Raw genomic sequence first — 21,539 nt, 5'->3', positions numbered from 1 at the left:
ATTTAATATCATTCTCACCTTGCTCTGACACGTGCGATCAAAACTGATACATTGTTGGCCTAGTGTTAGAACTGGCAGTTCTTCTTCAAATATTGTGCCTATGGGTGCTCTACTTTGGATGCACATATGCCCTTTGTATCTTTGATTAGAGATTTTTGCTCACAGTGCCCATTTAGTTTCCCAAGTTATCCTGATGCCTTGTGTTTTGAGGGTGCATAGGATGTGATGGATGAACTACCCTCAGTTCCATCTCAACCAACTTTGCCTAAGAAGGTGCATTTAACAATGCTGCTTATTTAACTAGTTATCCCATTCATGCTTCAGAGTTAGGCTTCAAAGAATTTGATTTTTTTTATTGGTAAAGGACAGTAAATATAAAATTTGCACGGTGCACAAACACAGATGCAAATGGATGAAAAATATTTCTATCCATTATAATAGAAAGATACAGGAGGGAGTGGCAGGGGGCTCCTTGGGAGTGAGGCCAGAGCCCACTGGCTGCTGCCCCTGCCCTCAGGGACTATAGAATAGTTGACTAACCGATAAGAATTCCTGAGGCTACTCGACTATTCAATTAACCAATATTTAACATCCTTAATGTGCAGACCAATATTTAACATCCTTAATGAGCATTGCTGCCAAAAATTTCTGATTGAAAGTGAAAGGGTCACGTGTAGTTTTAAAGAAAAACTCCAGTTATGATACAGTGTAAGCAACCTCCTCTTCTTTGATCTGTTTTGTTGAAATTGTTTCCAGAATAACTACAGAACAACATCTCCCTAATACATATTTTTTACTACTCAACTTGAGTAATAAAAAGCATGAGGAGTTGTTTTTGATGGTTTAGAAGTAGTACATTAATACGTGGATTAAGGAAGAAAAGAGATTGTGGGATATGTTGGTTTGAATAAATTAAGTTTTCCATGGAGGAAAATTTGTTTTACTTTCTCATCTTTTCATGCTGATAAGTTAATTGAGTCATCTGATTTTGAAATTATTCCATTTTGTTATCTGTATGCTAGATATTTTGTGCCCTCACATTTCTGATATGAGAATTTGGCTCTCATTAAAGGCCTTTGAACTTCAAAAAAATTGCCTGACTCATTTTAATTATGCCTTTGTGTTTATTAAACATTTTTCAGACTACTCAATCTTAAATCATTTTGATTCAACAGAGTAACAAGTAACCATGACTTTCTTCGGGTTGGGATTTCTTCTATTGTTCTAGATGCATCTCTCCTTAATAAAGGAAACAGAAAAGAGAGGGTTTTTTGTAATCTTTCAAATATTTTTTTTAATTCCCTGAGGACTATATCAAAATGAAAATGAGTAGTTCTGTGGCATTTTAGAGACTAACAAAAATATATATAGTATAATGAACTTTCATGGACAAAACCCACTTCTTCAGATGAGTGGGAAGATGGAATGGAAATAACAGGAACCCAGAATTTATAACAGAAACTGAAGGGAGCGGGGAGAAAGATACCTGTCAATCGTAGTACCAGTGCTAATGAGGCTAACTGAGTGGGCTGGAAGTGTCCCATACTTAGCTTTTGATGTAAATGAGATGTTAAATGCATGGAAGGCAGACTTTATAATGCAATATCCCGTTAATGTCTTTGTTCAAGCCCAGTGTCAAACAGTGTCAAATTTGCATATGAAGGTAAATTCTGCTCTTTCCCCTCCCCCCCCCCCCGCCGTAATTGGCTTGGGACATTCCTTTGTAGAAGAATGGCTACTTATAAATCAATTAATGAGTACCCAGGTAGGTTAAAATGTTCCCCTATAGGTTTATGTATGTAACCATTTCTGATGTCAGACTTGTTTCCATTTATCCTTTGTTGTAGACACTGTCCAGTTTGGCCAAGATACATGGCAGAGGAGCATGGCTGGCACTTGATGGCATAGATCACATTAGAAGATGTGCAATCGTATGAGCCTCTGTTGTGGTGGCTTATGTGGTTAGGTCCTGTGATGGTGCCACTCATATAGATGTGTGGACAGAGTTGGCAACAGGGTTTATTGCAGGGGTAGGTTCCTGGGTTGAGTGTATCTGAGGTGTGATGTGTGGCTACTAGAAAGAATTTGCTTCAGGTTAGGGGGTTATTTGTAGGTGAGGATTGGCTTGTCTCCCAAGACCAACATAGCAACCCCCTCTGAGTTCTATGAAAATGAAAGTGTATCATTCTCAATCTTCTCTGTGATCTTTTCAGATTATAAACTTTTCAGTGAAATTGACTTTTCTAAATATTTAGCACACTTCTTAGCACCAAAAATGAATAACTTAAAACAAATCTGCATATTTGCAGTATAGGCCATCCTTGCTATAAGTCCAAGATACATTCCAGAAAACTTGGGCTTATAGCGAAACAACTTAAATGGGGAATTTTTTCCCCACAGCGGATTTCCATGTGCACAGATTGGGATTTTCATGTGTGTGTGACTTAAGAGCGGGGAATGGGAGGACTTATAACACATCAGTTCCTTCAAGCGTCACGAGGGCAACTTTTAACTGGGACGTCCTCTATGACCTTTGTTTGAGTTGTCCCATCTTTGCAAAATGGGGTTTTTTTTTGGTCCAGTGTGAAGACCTATTTTCTTGTGATTATCAAAAGTCTTAACGAATTGGCTACAACTATCCTATTTCTTCCTACAAAATGGTTTTGCAACAGCTCTTGCACATCCTCTCTTGATAAAATTAATGTAAAGTTATATTAAAATACAGAGCATCTCTGCAACATTAGAAAGGTTTTGCGCTGCTCATTGTTAAATAGTTGGCTTCCTGTGTGCTTTTCACCCTCCAGTGTTTGTTAATATTTCTCTCTGAGGATACCCTTGGTGCTTGCTCATATTATGGAATAGATATTATTGCTGGATTGAATTCCTTGGTCTATATTTTAAAATCTCACAGTTACTCACCTATTGATATTCTGTGTTTTAAAAAATATTTATAGCAAGATGTTAGTGACATAAATATGTCCTGAGGCTAATTGCGGGGAAAGAGTATACAAAATTTCATATCCGTTAGCATGCTTGACAGAATAAAACAGACTACATTGCAGCAATATATTGCTTTTACAGGCAGTCCCCGACTTACGCGGATCCGACTTATGTCGGATCCGCACTTACGAACGGGGCTTTTATCGCCCCGGAGCTCTCGGGCGGCGGGTCGCCACCTGTGTCCTCCGGGGTGAGAAAAGCTTCTCCTGGTCTCCCTGGTCTGCTGTGGGGGGAGGGGGCGCAGCCAGTGTGCCCCCCCCCATAGCAGACCAGGCTTTTGTTGCGGGATGCCTCGGGTAGAGCAGCTGGGGTGCTGCCGGGTTGGTCCTGTGGGAACCTACCGGGCAGCGCCCCAGCTGTTCTGTCCCAGGCTCCAGATTCAGCAGCTGTTGAAACTCATCAGGCTGATTCCAGGAAGCTGGGGGCAGAGCAACTCTGCCTCCGGCTTTCTGTAGTCAGCCCCTGGTCAGTTTCAGTGTCAGCAGCTGAATCTGGAGCCAGTTCCGACTTACATAAAAATTCAACTTAAGAACAAACCTATAGTCCCTATCTTGTACGTAACCCGGGGACTGCCTGTATATTATTTCTCAACAACACCCTTGGCTTTAAAGTTAAGGACAATGTATGGTGCTTTTTTTTTTTTTTTTTTTTTTTTTTAAAGGCTGTTTAGATAACCAACCTAAAGTTTATAATGCAAAGACTTGAAGTTTATATTACTTGTGCTTTGGATTTCTTAAAATTTTACTTTAACATTTGGTAAATCAGTTATCATGAGGATAAAAATTATTTTAATTAAATATTTAAATATGTTTGTATAATATAAATATTTAAATATATTGTAGAACAGAAAGAATATTTTTTTCAAGTGGGTACCATATAATAGCATTGGCAATTAAGTCATTTGAAAAAGACATACTTCAAAATATTTCTCTCCTCTAAAAATATCCCATATGGCTTTGATTTAATCTTGCTTTTTACATACATAATATATTTTGTGGAAGTCTCTTTACTATAGGAAATTAAATGCTTTCCTTTTGTGTTTTAGCTTGTGATGAATGGAAAATTTTACCAAAACCTAATCTGCATCGAGATGTGAACAGATTTGGGCATACTGCAGTTGTCAGTAATGGGTAAATGAAGCATGTTTTAAATGTCTGTCTATGATCATTTTTTCTCGAAGAAAAAAACCCTATGATGACAATTACATTTACATAAAGTGCAATTCCATGATGTACAATTGATGTTATTTATTAACATGCATAGTATCTCTCAAGAACAGCTCTACATAATCTTGGTCATCAGTACATCAAATCATTTATTTGGTGTAGTTGTGAATCATGTTGATTTAGAGAATGCTTATGTAAACCTGTTGGCGGAACGCTTGTCTGGCTATGCCAGAAGGACAGCAGACACTGGATGTGGTTTTTTATTATGCTGCAACTTTATTCTTAAATATCTGGGAGTATTTGACAGATAATTGTGCAGTGCAGGTCATACCATATATATTGTCATATATTCAGAGAGCTGCTATCAATCCCCCCCTAACACTTTACAGTTTTGGTCCCACCCATTCTGCTTGTGGAACTCCCCTCCCTGCCCTTTTGAGAGTATTAATTGGGCTATAAATTGTGGTAGATTGACTCCCCACCATACCAGTTGAGGAACACCAAGCCCTCTCTTGCTGCTTCTTTAAAGGATGCCTTCTTTTAATCTTTGACTAATTTTATCTGATCACCATATGCGTTCCAGTAGGGATGTGAATGACTAGTCAACTATCCAATAAGCAAATGCTTATCGGATAGTTGATAGGCTAGTCAACTAGTTGCTATCCAAAAGAGGCCGCAAGTGTATGGGGGAAAAAATGAGGTACTTCGAAGCAGCAGCGCCACATGGAGCCTGGGGCTCCATGTGGCGCTGCTGCTTTGAAATGCCGCGTGCAGCCTGGGGCCAGCTGGGGTGTCCCCAGGCTGCATGGGGTATTTCAGAGTGGCAGTGCCAGCTGACTCCAGGTTCCATGTGACACTACAGCTTTGAAATGCCAAGTGCAGCCTGATTTCAGGCTTCATGCAGCATTTCAAAGCGGCACCCCTGCACGGAGTTTGGGGTCAGTGGGAGAGTCCCCTGGGGGAGTCCAGATTCCACATGGTGCTGCTGCTATGAAACACTGCGTGCAGCTTTATGCAGCATTTCAAAGCAGCAGGGCTGCATGGAGTCCGGGGTCAATGAGGAAGTCCCAAGCTGATCCCAGGCTCTGCATGGCGCTACCACTTGCCACAAGGAGCCTGATGCTGGGCTCCCCATGGCTTTTCAAAGTGGCAGTACCACATGGAGCCCGGGGTCAGTCTCCAGCTGACCTCGGGCTCCACATGTCGCTTTTGCCTTTGAAGTGTAGCAACAACCCTAAGGCTGTTGCTACACTTCCAAGGCAGTGGCGCCCTATCGACTAATCGAATAGTCCGATGCAAAATGCATGGACTATTTGATTAGTCAGTTGCTCAATATTTAACATCCATACATTCCATATAGAGTAGCTGTACCAGTCCAATCCTCATTTCCCACTCGAGCAGGTGCTTAACCTGCTTCAACGTGTGAAAAACCCATCTCGCTTTAGCCTTTCTGGCAGTGAGAGAAAATTCCTTCCCAGCCCCTCTGAATAAAGGCATGACTAACATAATGACTGCAGCAGATAAAGATGAAACATGGTTCATATTAAAGAGGGCTTTTCTGGAACTGGCTAGGATATAAATACTCCCTGAAACTTTCAGTTAGCTGGTAGGGGAGGGACAGTGTCTTCTCTCCCAATTGATTTCATTTAATTGTGTTTTCTTCCTGCATATTTATCTGGAACAAATCCTTTTGGTAGGGAGGCAGCATAAAGGGGCAGCTCCTACCTGTCTGCTGAATAAGCCCCATTTTTGCAGTTAAAGGGGGCAGTTCACTTTCACTGTACACCTGAACAAAGGTCCTCCTTTATATGTGTTGAGGACATTCAGTGATTTGCAGTGGGTTTGAAATCCAAAACCAAGTATAGTAATCACTTGGATGTAAAATATATATGTTTTTTCATTCATTAGCACACCCTAGGTGACTTAGTGTAAAAAATCCATAAACTTTTGGGAGAAATTTACTTATTGTATTAAAAAGAGTTACATGCAGTGATCATTACTAAAGCCAGTATGTACCAAGAATTACCAGCTCCAGGCTATATTACTTTTTGCAGTCTCTCAGCCTTTTGTCAGGGTTGCTGGCCACAGAAAAAAAATCCAGCATAGCTCCAGAGGTCAGTGCTGTGGGCCCTCAAGCTGGCATGGCCTGCATGGCCTCAGTGCAAGTGTTTTTGGCCTTTGGCAGGTCATCTGAGGTTTGCATAACTTGATGGCCAAGCTTGTAATGAAAAAGTGTAGCTATTGGTATTGTCTTACAAATACTGATAAGTGTAATTCAAAAGATCCAGATTCTAATCTAAATTGTGTTTGAGGCATTAAGAATTTGCTGCTAACAATGTATTAACATTTTGGCAAAATACTCAAACTGTTCTGCAGATCTTTCTGTATTATTTTAGCTCTTTAATATATTCTGTACTGGTTTGGAGGTGTCTCGGAGCCCATTGCTACCTATAGCTCTTTAAACACAAAGTCCCTTTGAGAGTATACGATGCTGGAGAAACCTAGATTAATTTTTCAGATCTTCGTAGTTTTAAATTAAAAGAGAGAAAACTATGGCCTCAAGTCCAGAAATTTACTGCTAAGAGATCTGTCAACAACTGCTAACTGCTGTTACTTGTCTTTGGAATCTTGTGTCTCAAAGAGAAATGCTCTTTCGTCCCAGTCTCTTACTGCAGACCATCTAGGCCTATGGTAGATTTGTATTACCCTACACCAAAAATAATACTGTTCCCTGCACAGTATTTGTTCCTTCTTCTCGCCCATTTTCTGTGTACTCTGTATTTTTCTAATACATATAATTCAGCAGAATATAAGCATACTTTAAGCTTCATCTTGAAGCAAGTTTTTGAATCCCTCCTCCCCCAAACTTTGAGATTTTTAAGGGAAACACTGGTATAATCTTAATTCGACTATTGTGAAAATACTGCCATAATATATGTAAAGGCAGTACAAATATATGTAAAAAACAAGAGGCTATAGTGTAAATAATACTTTATTTATAAAACAGCTATATTATATTCCCTTGCTTTTCTCATTAGGTCCATGTACATATTTGGAGGTTTTTCAAGTGTTCTGTTGAATGATATCCTTGTGTACAAGCCTCCAGACTGTGAAGCATTCAGACAGGAAGAACTGTGTAAAAATGCTGGTCCAGGGATAAGGTGTCTGTGGAATAAAAACCATTGTGAATCCTGGGAATCTGGACACGCTAACAATGTCCTTGAAGCAAAGTGTCCCAGAAAAACAGGTAAGAGTGTTTTAACTTCTCTACACTTCTTCACTGAATTATAATTGTACATAGTGTCAAGTGTAGTAAAGCTTCCATAACTGTATACAGCTTGTTTTTAATTTTAACATCAGTTGTATAACCTACAGTGCTTCAAGTTTGACATCTGTCACCCTCAATTGACTGTGCAGTAATGAAAAACTCTTAGATATGAAATATAATAGTAAATAAAGGAATGTATCTCATTTTACTCACAGGTCCTTCCTGTACTATAAATATTTTATAATTAAGGTACCAAAGTCAGAAGGGAAAGAAATATAAATAAAATATTTTATATCTTCTAAGTGTTCTAAGGGATGAGGTCTCAATATAACTATTTAGGATCACTAAATTTTAAGAAATATTTTCATCAAACAAATCCAGCAAATTGACCCATCTACTTTTTTTTTTTTTAAGATCAGAAACACCAGAGTTATTGCTGGCCCACAGATATGTTTTTATAATAAAAACATTTACTAAAAAACAATTGAATGTAAATTCTTTAACAATCCCTTTATTTAAGAAATCTGAAATAAAAATTAACTTCAGCAAAATAACACTGTATTAAAAAAAAAAAAACATTTAAATTACAGGCAGTCCCCGACTTACGCGGATCCGACTTATGTCGGATCCGCACTTATGAACGGGGCTTTCTCGCCCCGGAGGTCGAGGTGGTGGATTGCTACCTGTGAGCTCCAGGGTGAGAAAGCCCCGTTCGTAAGCTGCTCCCGGTACCCCTGGTCTGCTGGAGACCATCTCCAGCAGACCAGGGGCACCGGGACTGAAGCCGCAGCAGCGGCGGGTTCCCGCGCTTCTGAGGCTTTGCTCTGGCAAAGCCTCAGAAGCGCGGGAACCCGCCGCTACTGTGGCTTCAGTCCCGGTGCCTGTGGTCTGCTGGGGATGGTCCCCAGCAGACCACAGGCACCGGGAGTGAAGCCGCAGCAGCAAAGCCTCAGAAGCGCGGGAACCCGTCGCGGCTGCGGCTTCAGTCCCGGTGCCCCTGGTCTGCTGGGGACGGTCCCCAGCAGACCACAGGCACCGGGACTGAAGCTGCAGCCGTGGCGGGGTCCCGCGCCTCTGAGACTTTGCCAGAGCAAAGCCTCAGAGGCGCGGTACCCCGCTGCCGCTGCGGCTCTGCTCCCCGTGTCCCTGGTCTGCTGGGGGGGGGGGCGCAGCTAGTGTGCCCTCCCCCCCCCCAGCAGACCAGGCTTTTGTTGTGGACCCTGGGGCAGAGCAGCTGGGGCGCTGCCAATTGGTCCTGCAGCGCCACTCTGGGCACTACTGAACCAACCCGGCAGCACCCCAGCTGCTCTGCCCCAAGTCCTGATTCAGCCACTGCTGGTCAGTTTCAGCAGTGGCTGAATCAGGACGCCTGGGGCAGAGCAGCTGGGGTGCTGCTAGGTTGGTCCAGTAGCGCCGAGGAGCGAGGAGCGGTGCTACTGGAGCAACCCAGCAGCACCCCAGCTGCTCTGCCCCAGGCGTCCTGATTCAGCCACTGCTGAAACTGACCAGCGCTGACTACAGGAAGCCCGAGGCAGAGTTGCTCTGCCCCAGGCTTCCTGGAATCAGCTGCTGATCAGTTTCAGCAGCAGCTGACTTGGGGACGCTTGGGGTTCTTAAGTTGAATCTGTATGTAAGTCAGAACTGGTGGTCAGTTTCAGCAGCGGCTGAATCTGGACGCCAGTTCCGACTTACATACAGATTCAACTTAAGAACAAACCTACAGTCCCTATCTTGTACATAACCCGGGGACTGCCTGTATTCATATTTTCTCAATTCCTCCCACCCCCCCTTAAGGTAAGGACCCAAGTGACGCAAGGAAATCTTCCAGTATTATATAATGCCAAAAATTTGGTTTTTCAAAATGAAACTTTGAGATGTTTATAATCTCAAAAAAGTCCCATCTATGTAAGATAGTAAAGCATTAGCAAAAATGTGGTTCAAGAGCTGTAGAGAGGGAGGAAGGGGATTACTTATGAAAAGAGAGCAGGCATTGCTTGAAATAGTGGATATTAAAGAGGAATTTTAGGGTAGAGAAAGAAGGGGCTTATTGCACAAATACAAGAACAGTGTTCCAGATACAGGAAGCATCACAGAAGGAAGATAGGCAAAAGGCAGAAAAATTAGACATAGTAGGGAAATGAGAACAGATTGAGGTGGCTGCAAGATTATGAGAGGTCTACTAGATGAAGAAATAGCTTGAATTTGAGGTGTGCAGGCTTTCTAGGTAGGCCTGGAGAAACCATGTTCACTGCTCCTTCCTAAGGCAGAGTATAGCAGAGTCACAAAAGACCAGTTATACCCCTTCACAGTTCTATGTTCTAAATTAATTGCAGTTCACATTTATTGTTCATAAATCTTACTAGCTGCATGCTTTATATCCTGCACCTGTCCAGGGTAAAATATTATAATGAGATGGTAACAAAATATAATGGTTATTGAAGAACACTAAACATTTAATAATGTGTTGAAATGGAGCATCTTGCTTATGTTCTGGTGAAAGTTTGTTCAGTTGCTGGAACAAAATATTAGTGGGGATTATGATTAGCCCGCCCTTGTAGTGCCAGATTTGCAGAACCATGAGTACAGGTCGGTAAATGAAAGGGAAAATACTCAAACCATAACTGATAGGAATAAATAAAAGGATGTCAATTCTTCTGTCAGTTATACTGGAACTAACCTAAAAAAACTCCATTTGTGTAAGTGGAGTTATACTGAAATTACACTAGTAAAAAATAGAAAATAATATGGTCCAGTAGGTTCCGATGTAGTCACAGAATTAACCTTCCTCTTTATTCACTTTTCCCAGCTTTGCGATATTAAAAAAAATGACTGAAATTGTTCTGAGCCTTAGAAACAAGTAAAGCAGGCTCCAAAAATGACAATTAACAATGTCATTGTCTGTGTGTACAGGTTGTGGATAGAGGAAGTGTCATTGGCTCAGATAGTTGACAGGTATAATTGAAGACTTGTGTACGGGGTTATAATTCTGTCATCTGAGAAAACACCAACCTGAGCAGGCTTTTTGCATTCTTTATGTTGTAGCATGTCAAAATGTGTATTAATTTCTATCTTATGAATTTCTATTTGGTATAATGATAACAGTATTGATTCAAATAGCAAATTGATTCAAAATCTTTATCAGTTGCACCATTCCTATGTGGTAAATATAAAATCTGAGAGCTAAATTGCTTTGGAAAGACATTTTGTTGCAGTTTACATGAATTTGGATATACAATACAACTCATGATATCTGATACTCATCATGTATATCTTTCTGTGAGAATAATATAAAATAGTTCACTAAAAATGTGACTGCGCAGCACATGTATAAGCTCCATATTACAGTATTAAATGGCTGATCTATTTTAAATGTTTAATCATTATACTTTCTACATTTTTGTTGTGCCACTAATATAATCTGTGACCTAATTTACCTTTCACTCAATTTTTTCCTTAACTATTTCCCAACAGGATGTAAAGTATCCATGATTTGATGCTTGCTGAAAAAAATCCTTGATAGTATGAAAAGATGTCAAACTCATAAAATTGTCCTCCGAAGAATTTTTCTTTTATTTTTCATACATTTCATAAGTGGTTGAGAAGGCTTAGAGCCTCTCTCTTTTTTTGTTCCTTCCAAATCTTGAAAACTTCTAACTTCAAAAACAACAAGATATAGGTTGATCATCATAAAAAAACAAATCTCATCCTTTTTATTTTTATATATAAAAATAAAAACAAAGAAATAATGAGGAAACTAAAGATAAATAGAAAAGGCAGTGGAATTTCCACAGAAACATCCATTAGGAAGGAGGGATGTTGTTTGATTCCTGGTATAAAAGGCAAGAGAATTGCATTACAATCCTGGAGAAGTCCTGTAAACCTTCAGGCCTTTGTGAAGATCCGAGGTATGCAGGATGTGGCTCAGTATCTCCTCAACTCTGTCCTTATCTGCTTCTTCAAAGCTTAGTTGAATGGTTAGCTGTAGCAATCATTTCCAATTTTGTCCATTCCTCTGCTGCCACAAGTCCAATGTTGAAATGGGCTTTATTCACCCACGTAATAAAGCATCTGTGCTTCTAGCCCTAGGTTGGTGGAATTTTATCTCTGATATTACAAACCACCCAAAGAATGGCATTCATTAAAACATCTTTCTGCGTTTTGGTGATGTATGCGAAAACCATAAGATGCTGGCTGAGATAATAGTCCCAGTATTCTGTAGACCCAGGCAACCATAAACATATTTTTTACGAATGATTGTTCCACTTAATGCCCAATAACATGTGTAGGCATTTTGTGTGAAAATTGTTGCTCAGTTTGAGTGACATGGTGCTGATCAGTGTTCTCTATGCTGCGTCGGAGTACAGCTTCACAGATCATTAATCAGTCTCACCCAGTTAATCACCTGTGAGGCTGTACTGCTGCTCAGCTTAGAGGGAGCACTGGTGCTGATGTTTGACAACTGTACAGTAGTACACAGAAGATACAGCTTGACTAGCTTGTAAACTTGATTACCATGTTAAGATAATGTTAATTCTGTATTCTATAGAATGTGCATAGAACCCAAATTGCAAAAGCTGGTGACTATTTTGACAGTTTCATTATTCAGAGGTTGGAATTATAGGTGAAACTGATTATAGATTTTTCAGCTTTGTCTTTGTGAAACATGGAGGGTGATCTTGACTGACTTCTGCATTTGCTGGAGTGCCTCGCAAAACCAATCAGGACTCTGTACTAGGATAACAACATCATCAGCATATTCAAGGTCTGAGAGTGAGAAATCTCACACCTTGAATAAAGTAGTATAAAGTTTTGAAATAATTTGAGCTTCTTCAAGTGATTGTTCACGTACAGATTCCAGTGTAGGTATATAAGTGCACAATGCACTCAAGTTCAGCACTTTTGCCAGTGGTACCAATGGGTAGTGTATGCATCCCTGCAGTCCTTATGTAGAGTCAAAGGTATAAAAAGAGTCCCAGTTACTGTCTCCTTTTCAGTTCCTTCTGTCTGGTCATGTTGGACTTGGAGTCTGCTGTTTTGATTTTGTTTTTTTCTACTGGCCAGCTTTTAAAAATAAAACAGTATATAGTTTTCATAGCTGTAGTTCTGCTAGGTGGTTTGGTTTTTGTTTTCTTGATGTTTTTCATCAGGCAGAGATCCCTAGGGTTTAAGCAGTGTTCCCTTAGCAGGTTTGTAATATCTGTGATACAGTCAGGACATATTAGGGATAAATGTCCCATATGTGCCTCTTTACCAGAAGGAACAAAGAAGTCCTTGGAATTGTGCCTCAAGTTTTGTTCACTTGAGAAAGCGATGTGTCCTTCAGAACCTGACTCGGATAACGAGAGGCGAGAGAGTTCTTCTAGGTAAGATCCTGTAGAGGCAAGTTTAGGGAAAAAACAGTTTGAGAGAGTTGGCAGTTTTTTCGAAGTGACATTTTTAAGGGCACAAGAATAAATCATTCCAGAAGATCTTCAATGATCTGAAATTCATAAAAAACCTTAAAGTGGAAACTAAGTCAAATTACAAAGGATGAGTCAAAGGGTGATGTGTGACAGGGAGGGGCCAGAGACCAGGAGCTGGTGGGCAGGGCCATCCTGTCCATTGGATTGCTCAGCCTGCATTGCCAGGTTGACCTATGGACTACTGAGGGGCCTAGCAATGGATACTCCTCCACTCATCAATGACGGGAAATAGGCAATCTGCCCCAGCTTGCTTTGCTCCATGGGCTCCCAGACAGGTCGCTCTGGGGAAGGGGCTTGTGGGAAGAGGTGGAATTACCCCCTCATAATACCGCAATGGGGGGGAGGGTGTGGAAATGGAGCGTTGTGGCACTTTTGACTGCTGTTTAACCCATCTCATTTCAGTGTCTTGCTTCATTGTAGCTAATAAATCCTGTAAAGTAGGAAAGCCTATGCCACTGCAAGTCATTAAATGAGGGTATCAAATGATCAGGCTATGCTTTCAAAGTACATGTTTATTAATTGGCCATTGATAGTAAAATTTCAAACAAATTCTTTGAACAATACAGGGAGAGTTCATGGCAATCATGTCTGAAAGACATCTCGCAGCCTGCACTTCCCTTCAAGAGGCCATTGATGGACCAGACGCTGCTTTGTATTCCCTGGCTGCAAATATTTTCATTAAAGACCTTCTGTTTGAAGGTTCTGAACAATCCTCCCTGCCCAACCTCTCCCACACAAACTGATGATGCCATATGAATGTTAAAAAACAAACAAACCCTCTTGAGCAACTCTACTCTCTGGGAAACAATTTAAATGGGGTCTCACCATAGGCTTTCATTTTACCAACCAAGAGTCCAGGATGGAGATGTAGGCATCCTAGACATAGGCATTCAGCTTCATCAATTCCATGTCACCAACTAGGCTGTGTCCAGACTCAGGGGTTTTTTCGGGAAAAGTAGCCTTTTTCCGAAAAAACTTCCCCTGCGTCCAGACTCAAGCCGCGTTCTTTCGAAATTAAATCGAAAGAACACGGCTTTTCTTTCGATGGCGGTAAACCTCATTTCACGAGGAAGAACGCCTTCTTTCGAAAGTTCCTCTTTCGAAAGAAGGCGTTCTTCAATGTAAATAGGGCTTCTTCGAAAGAGAGCATCCAGACTCACTGGATGCTTTCTTTCGAAAAAGCAAGCCGCTTTTTTGAAAGTTCAACGTGCAGTCTAGACGCTCTCTTTCGAAAGAGGCTCTTTCGAAAGTATCTTTCGAAAGAGCCTCTTTCGAAAGAGGCTTGCAGTCTAGACATAGCCCTACTAAATAAATGATTTGATGTTTTCACTGAGGACAATACACCTACAACACATCTTAATGGTTTCTGAACTTGGCCTTGTCAAATTTAATGGATTGTCCTTTAAAAACTTTCAGTAATATCATCTTTGTTGATGTTGTCAGTTTTTGGTAAAGGTTACTTCTGCTAGAAGAGTGTCTGAACTTCAGGCACTTCTAAGGAAAAGGTCTCTCTCGGTTCACACCTTGAGTTGATGCCCATGATATTTTCAGTAGTCTACCTCAATCCAACCATGCCACTTCCGGTAATCTTTCTGAAGCCTCACTCCAACAAAGCAGAGGAAAGCTTTGTAGCTTGGATCCAAATGTCTGTATCCTGTTATCTAGAATTCATTTTTAAGTCATCTCCGAGACTTCTGTCAGTTACATGTGAAAAGATCCAATATAACTCCACTGAGGGGATAAAGAGCAATCACATTGAATTTCTGACTATATTAAGTTTTCTTATGATTTTAGTTAAGGTGAAACTAAAACAGGATTTGGATAATGTATTTGTAAAAATGTTTTATATTTATTTTGATATTCATGTAAATCTTAAAACAACCTTTTTAATATGGTAAATGCCATGCTAGCAGCTCAGTATAAAACTATTTTTAAAATGTAACATGCTAAATATAGCTGTGCAGAAATACACAAAATGCCACATATCAGAGGGGTAACTGTGTTAGTCTGAAATTGCATAAACAATGAGAAATCCTGTGGCACCTTATAGACTAACAGATTTATTGGAGCATAAGCTTTCATGGGCACAGACCACTCGACTACTCACTTACATCTCTATTCTTATCAGTTAGGCTACGTCTAGACTGGCCCCTAATTCCGAAAAAGTCATGCAAAGCAGGTAAGTCAGAATAGGGAAGTCCGCGGGGGATTTAAATATCCCCCACGGGATTTAAATAAACATGTCCGCCGCTTTTTTTCCGGCTTGGGGAAAAGCCGGAAAAAAGCATCTAGACTGGCGCGATCCTCTGGAATAAAGCCCTTTTCCAGAGGATCTCTTATTCCTACTTGAAAGTAAGAGATTCCTACTTGAAAGTAGGAATAAGTGATCCTCCGGAAAAGGGCTTTATTCCGGAGGATTGCGCCAGTCTAGACGCTTTTTTCCAGCTTTTCCCCAAGCCGGAAAAGAAGCAGCGGACATGTTTATATTCTGACTTACCTGCTTTGCATGACTTTTCCGGAATTAGGGGCCAGTCTAGACGTAGCCTTACAGAACAATCCTGTTGGATTTTGTTTTTACTTGTTTTATTGCTATCTTCTTGCATGATGACTGCTTACTTTTTGTAAAGAAGTCAAGCTCTGTTAAATTAATGAACAATGGATAAAATAAAAGGCAATTAACATGTTTCTTTGCTCAATGTACTGTCCTAGTACTAGTCTATAGATTACAAATCAAGGACTGTTTGACAGGTCAGGGTCTTACGAAAACTTCAAATAATGTGTGTTTAAAAAACAGGTGGAAATAAGTGTAACTAAAATTAACCTAATATGGTTGTTTTCCAACATATTACGATTAAGTAACTTTCATCTTAGATTGAAGGTCATATTTACAATAACAAAAATACCAGATATGACCTCAAGCGCTGTTAAAAATATGTGAATTAAGAAATGTGAAACTTTGTTTTTCATCTTATCATTTGTTTTGTTTCTCATTTGTACTACAGCTGCTGCAGATGACAGATGTTACAGATATGCAGACTGTGCTAGTTGTACGGCCAATACAAATGGTTGCCAGTGGTGTGATGATAAGAAGTGCATTTCAGCAAACAGTAATTGCAGTATGGTGAGCATATGAATATATGGGATATATAATAAATATTGCTTCTTTATTCGGAAGGGGCGGGGAATCTTTTTTAGTTGGGGAGGGGGCTACACACAAGTGAGAAGCAAAAAAGCAAAACAAAAACACCACACCCCATTGACCCCAAAAACTCCCAACCCCCAAAAAATAGAGAGTAGGGAGAGTACCAAGGCTTGGGGCTGCTGGCACACATGCTGTTATCCCGGGGGCTTTCCACAGGCTGGATCCAAGTTAGCTAGGGGGCAGCTTATCATTTAGCAGCATTGAATATATTATATTTTACATCAGATAATTACTATAAAGAGTGGGGAAAACCAATAATAGAATAACATGGAAAGAGCTAAACATTGAAATGGCAGAAGTGCTAAGTGCCTTTTTTGTTTCAGTTTCCACCAAAAGTTTAGTAGAGCTTGGACATGTAACATAGTGAAAATGAGGTAATATTTGAGGCTAAGATAGGGAAAGACCAAGTTAAAATATGACGTAGGCCACATCTCCACTTACAGAAAGACCAACATTATGACGATCAATCGTCTGGCATTCGATTAAGCAAGTCTAGTAAAGACCCGCTAAATCGAACTCTGAGGGCTGTGGTACTCCGATTTCTTCCAAGGAGCAGGGAAAGTTGATGGGAGTGTTTTTCCCCTTGAGCTCCTGCTCTGAGGATAGCACTGAAGTTCAGCTTATGGTACGTTGACTCATCTACATTGTTTACATAGGCTGGAATTATGTACCTTAAGCCAACTTTCCCACATACTGTGTGGATCTTGCCGTAGACAAGTTAGGTATCTTCAGGTTACCAAGAGCTGATTGAAATTAGGGATGTTAAAATGTGTTTAATTAAGTGATCGTGTAACTGTTGAAAATTCCAGCAGTTACACAGTTATATGTGGGTTGGCATTCGGTTCCCAAGGAGCTGATGCACACGGGAAGCCATCTTTTAAGCCAGCTCCCTGTACGTAATGGGAGCTTGTGTATTACCATGAATGTTAATCAATGAACCCAGGCTCATATGTTAACTGTGTACACGGTTATACATTCAACATCAACGTGGGCACATTGTGATCTTTTTTTCTCAGGCGAGGTCTTCTCTATATGCTAACCTTGGGCATGCAATTGCATGTTAATCAATGAGTTAGTGCCCCACCTAACACAATGCAAATACGTTGTGAATATCAGCACACTGCTTTCATGCGCCTTGTCTGCAAGATTACTGTACGTAACCATGAGAAAAAGTAAAGCTACCTGGGTATGGATCCCATGATTCTCAGTGTCAAAGCTCACTGTGTCACTCTTACAGTCACAAGGTGTTCTGGAGAGACTAGTCTTTCCACTGTAGGGGATTATGGGAGGAAATTATATAAACCTGGAAAATTTACTTCCTGGCAGAACCCAGGTTGGTGTGGTGATGTGCTGTTATGTACAGAAACTGGTTTTTATCAAGGCAATGTTTTGTTGAACAACTTCTACAGGAACTGTTCTCAAGAAACTGTGATGGTGTTTCAAGAGGTGATAGAGGGAACTGTTTGTATTTATAAGCAGATGCTCAACAGCAGTAACAGAATGAGACCATGTGGCCAGGAAGGCATCAGCTGAGTTGATGGTATTTTTCATGGTAGTATAAGGACCACAAGCACAGAGTGATGGAACTTCACTATGGTAGAAACATGGGATGACCAGCCATACACCCAGAATTTTCACATGGGAAAGCTACATTCCTGGAGCATAAGAGAAGTGTGACCCAGACTTTAAGTGACAGAACACCCAGATTAGAGGCTGCAGATTGGTTTTGAGCACTCTTGCTTGGACTGAAGACTAGTGTATGCCGTGGAGGAGGAGTGATGATAAGGAGCAGCATATCAGGTTAAGGAACAGGGATAATTGGTGCTTGCTTCAGTGATAAGTGTAACCCTTGGTAGAAATAACACCTTTAATAGTGATCTGGAGGAAAAGAGAATCATCTACTTAGTTAAACATCAGGGACATCAAGGATGGGAAAATATTGTTTATTTAAAATGTCTTGGAAAAAATATAGATAGGCTTAGAATTGTCAAAGTGAGCAGGGAAAAATTTGGCTGAATGGATATATTAAAGTGAAGAAAACTGTGGTCACCCAAGCAAATCCTGGAAGCCCTGTTTGAATAATTTAGAAGTATACTAGATAAACCAATCAATATATTATCCAGAAAATTCAGAAAGTAAAAAGAGAATGAAATAGGTGATTTAATAGGCCTTTTCTATTGCTAATTTCTGAAATTCTCAGATAAAATAGAATTAGGGCCCTGATCTTGCAGTGGATAAACAATGTGGGTGCAGAAGTCTGCCCGTGTGTTTATCAATAATAGGAATGGAATCCAAGAATGAAGCTAAATCAGACATAAGTAAGAAAATGAAAATGTAAGATGGTTTGCACATACTCTTATGCATAAATATTACAAATGTCCCACAGCAGTATGTGAACTTTGAGTAACAGATGTGCTGTCATAAATCTAAATTTCATTGGTTTTGTTAGCTCAGATTATAACTTAATACTGGGTTTCATATGAATTACATATTGGATTTAGATTTACATTGAGCTAATGAGATTTTCAGGAAAGCAATGTGTAAATTGGATTTAAGGGAAATAGGAGTTGGGAATTGTGGAATGCAATAGAATACATTAGAATAGAATAGTCACTAGAGTTAGAATTTCCTTACATTATTAAATAGCCATGGGTTTTCTGTGTTCAATAGATGCTACTATTAAAAAATAGTGGTACAAACACCCTAAAATTGTGTTAACGTGTAATGTTACTACCAGAAGAATTCATTTTCTAAAACAGCGTAAGTGCTTTGGGATTTTGATATTGTGATAATGATGTGTTAACAAGGAATATGGGAAGAGAGAGGGGTGGCACTTTGTAAGAACAGATGGTGCTTACTTGTAATTAAAAATTCATTGTAATGTGTGACTCAGGCAGTTTTGTCAATATGTATGGTGATTAAGCCAAACCAAATACAAATTGATATCAGGGATTCTATGGAGTTTGGGTGCATACTGTACATGTAGACATTCTGTCACTGTGCTGCATTTATCATCACTGTGTAGCATGCAACTACATAGATCCCTACTTCAAGATCAATTTATCTATATCCCTCATATTTGTTTCACGGTAGCCTCTGCTATGGAACAGAAGAATAAGAGATACCTTTCAAGTGTATTCACTAATGGGTACTTGGTTCAGAAAGAGCACAAAAAAGCCCCGAAACCATTGTTAGTTCTCTCCGACATTAATTAAACCGATTGTATATATCAGTGTTTCTCAATTTTATTTGGCCATGGAGCACTTTTAAACTTGAAATAATTTTACAGAATCCCTAATAACAGTCTTATACAGTAACCTTCTGATTATCCGGCACCTTTAGGATCCAGGGGGTGCTGGATTATCAGATATGTCAGACTATCAGAACAGGGGGCTATGAAGGGTCTGGAGTGGGTTGGGAGGAGATGCCACCCCAGATCCCTCATAGCCCCCCCTTACCATAGTCCGGCTCTGCCCCAGGCGTCCCTGATTCAGCCACTGCTGGTCAGTTTCAGCAGCAGCTGAATCGGGGATGCCTGCAATAGAGCGGCTGGGGTGCTTCCGGGTTGGTCCCGCAGCGCCGAGGGGCGGCGCTATGGCACCAACCCAGCAGCACTCCAGCTGCTCTTGGGGACGCCTGGGACAGAGCAGCTGGGGTACTGCCTGGTTGGTCCCGTAGCGCCGCCCCTCAGTTTCAGCAGCAGCTGGTCAGTTTCAGCAGCAGCTGAATGGGGGAAGCCTGTCCGGCTGCCCCAGCAGTTCCGGGTTCCTGATGGTGCCAGACCATCAGGAGTCCCGGAGCATTGGATGCCGGACTAATGGAGTTTTACTGTATATGGAGCTGAAAAAATAGAGCAAAATAAGTAAGGATAATAATAAACAAATGGTAAACAAGGTCATGAGATCAACATTTAGTTTAATTGCACATAGATTAATCTATCCTAGTCATTTTATATTTGTCACTGTTAAATTTTTAAATACGAGAAATCACGCAACTATACTGAAGTAAAGTATTCGCGAGAGCACTGCTTGCGCACTCCCATACAAGCAACTGGTTTAATAGCTGAAGCTTTGACTTTGTCCAGTGCAGCACTAGTATGTTCGTATTTAGTCACCCATGTGATCCACACTCCCTGAGAGTGAGTACAAGGATTTACGGTCGTCTATAACAGGTGTTCGCACCACGGACGCACGCAGCGCTGAGTAGTGACTTCATCGTCCCCACACTCTAGCTAAGTTGGCATTACCCAGGGAGACTTATCGTGGAAAACACAAATGAAAATTATTTTCAATAAAATTCATAAATGCTTAAATATTAATTATTACTTTTAAAAAACAATAAAATGTTATTGTAATGGAACTTTTGTCACAGAACCCTTATTTAACCCACGGAACACCTTTTGGAAAACACTGCTATATATAATTGAAATCTGATTTTAACAATTGCACTGCTTTAGTACCTAGCAATTTACAAGTGGTTTGTTTTCCTTAGTGATCAGGATGTTGATGCAATAACATCACTAGTGCTGCACTAACATACAGCATTAGCCTAATGTTGCATCTAATTTTTTCACATTTTATATTATATCAGTACACCATTACACATTAAAAAACTCAATCATGAAAATACGTGCTACATATGTCTTATTATAATACTATTCAGTGTGTATACCTGGCTTCTTGGAGGGTTAGTCAGGAGACTTAACCTGCAGTATCAGTATACTGGTGACATCGATCTCTATGGTACGTCTACACAGCAACATTATTTCAAAATAACTTAGCCCGCATCTACACAGCAGGCAGTTATTTCGAAATAATGTCAAAATACTATCAAGCCAAAGGACTTCTTACTCTGACTCCTGTAACCCTCATTGTATGAGGAGTAAGGGAAGTTGAAGGAAGAGTGCTCTATTTCAAAATAAGTGCTCTGTAGATGCTCCCAATTTCAAAATAAAGCTATGCAATTGACGTAGCTCAATTTGCATAGCTTATTTCGAGTTAAGCCTTGCTGTGTAGATACAGGCAGTCCCCGGGTTACGTACAAGATAGGGGCTGTAGGTTTGTTCTTAAGTTGAATCTGTATGTAAGTCGGAACTGGCGTCCAGATTCAGCCGCTGCTGAAACTGACCGCCTGTTCTGACTTACATACAGATCCAACTTAAGAATCCCAAGCTTCCCCAAGTCAGCTGCTGCTGAAACTGATCAGCGCTGATTCCAGGAAGCCTGGGGCAGAGCAACTCTGCCTCGGGCTTCCTGTAGTCAGCGCTGGTCAGTTTCAGCAGCGGCTGACTTGGGGACGCCTGGGGCAGAGCAGCTGGGGTGCTGCTGGGTTGCTCCAGTAGCACCGCTCCTCGGCGCTACTGGACCAACCCAGCAGCACCCCAGCTGCTCTGCCCCAGGCGTCCTGATTCAGCCGCTGCTGAAACTGACCAGCAGCGGCTG

The 21,539-nt window shown here is 40.6% G+C and overlaps 1 protein-coding gene across 11 annotated transcripts in view; it reads left to right on the top strand.

Annotated features, from left to right (window-relative positions):
- ATRNL1 (attractin like 1) overlaps positions 1 to 21,539 on the top strand; it is a 1,022,331-nt gene that overhangs the window by 201,713 nt on the left and 799,079 nt on the right. For all 11 annotated transcript variants that reach the window (XR_012905693.1, XR_012905692.1, XM_075935407.1 and 8 more), the window contains 3 exons: positions 4,046 to 4,130; positions 7,205 to 7,413; positions 15,899 to 16,017. Coding sequence is in view for 9 of the 11 variants with exons in the window: in XM_075935407.1 (XP_075791522.1) it covers positions 4,046 to 4,130; positions 7,205 to 7,413; positions 15,899 to 16,017 (413 nt within the window). In the remaining 2 variants the exon portion in view is untranslated. The remainder of the gene's footprint in view (positions 1 to 4,045; positions 4,131 to 7,204; positions 7,414 to 15,898; positions 16,018 to 21,539) is intronic.

Source organism: Pelodiscus sinensis, chromosome 8 (genome assembly GCF_049634645.1).
Source record: "Pelodiscus sinensis isolate JC-2024 chromosome 8, ASM4963464v1, whole genome shotgun sequence".
Taxonomy (NCBI): domain Eukaryota; kingdom Metazoa; phylum Chordata; order Testudines; family Trionychidae; genus Pelodiscus; species Pelodiscus sinensis.
The sequence above is the reverse complement of the archived record's forward strand: the minus strand, read 5'-3'. Positions and strand labels throughout refer to the sequence as shown.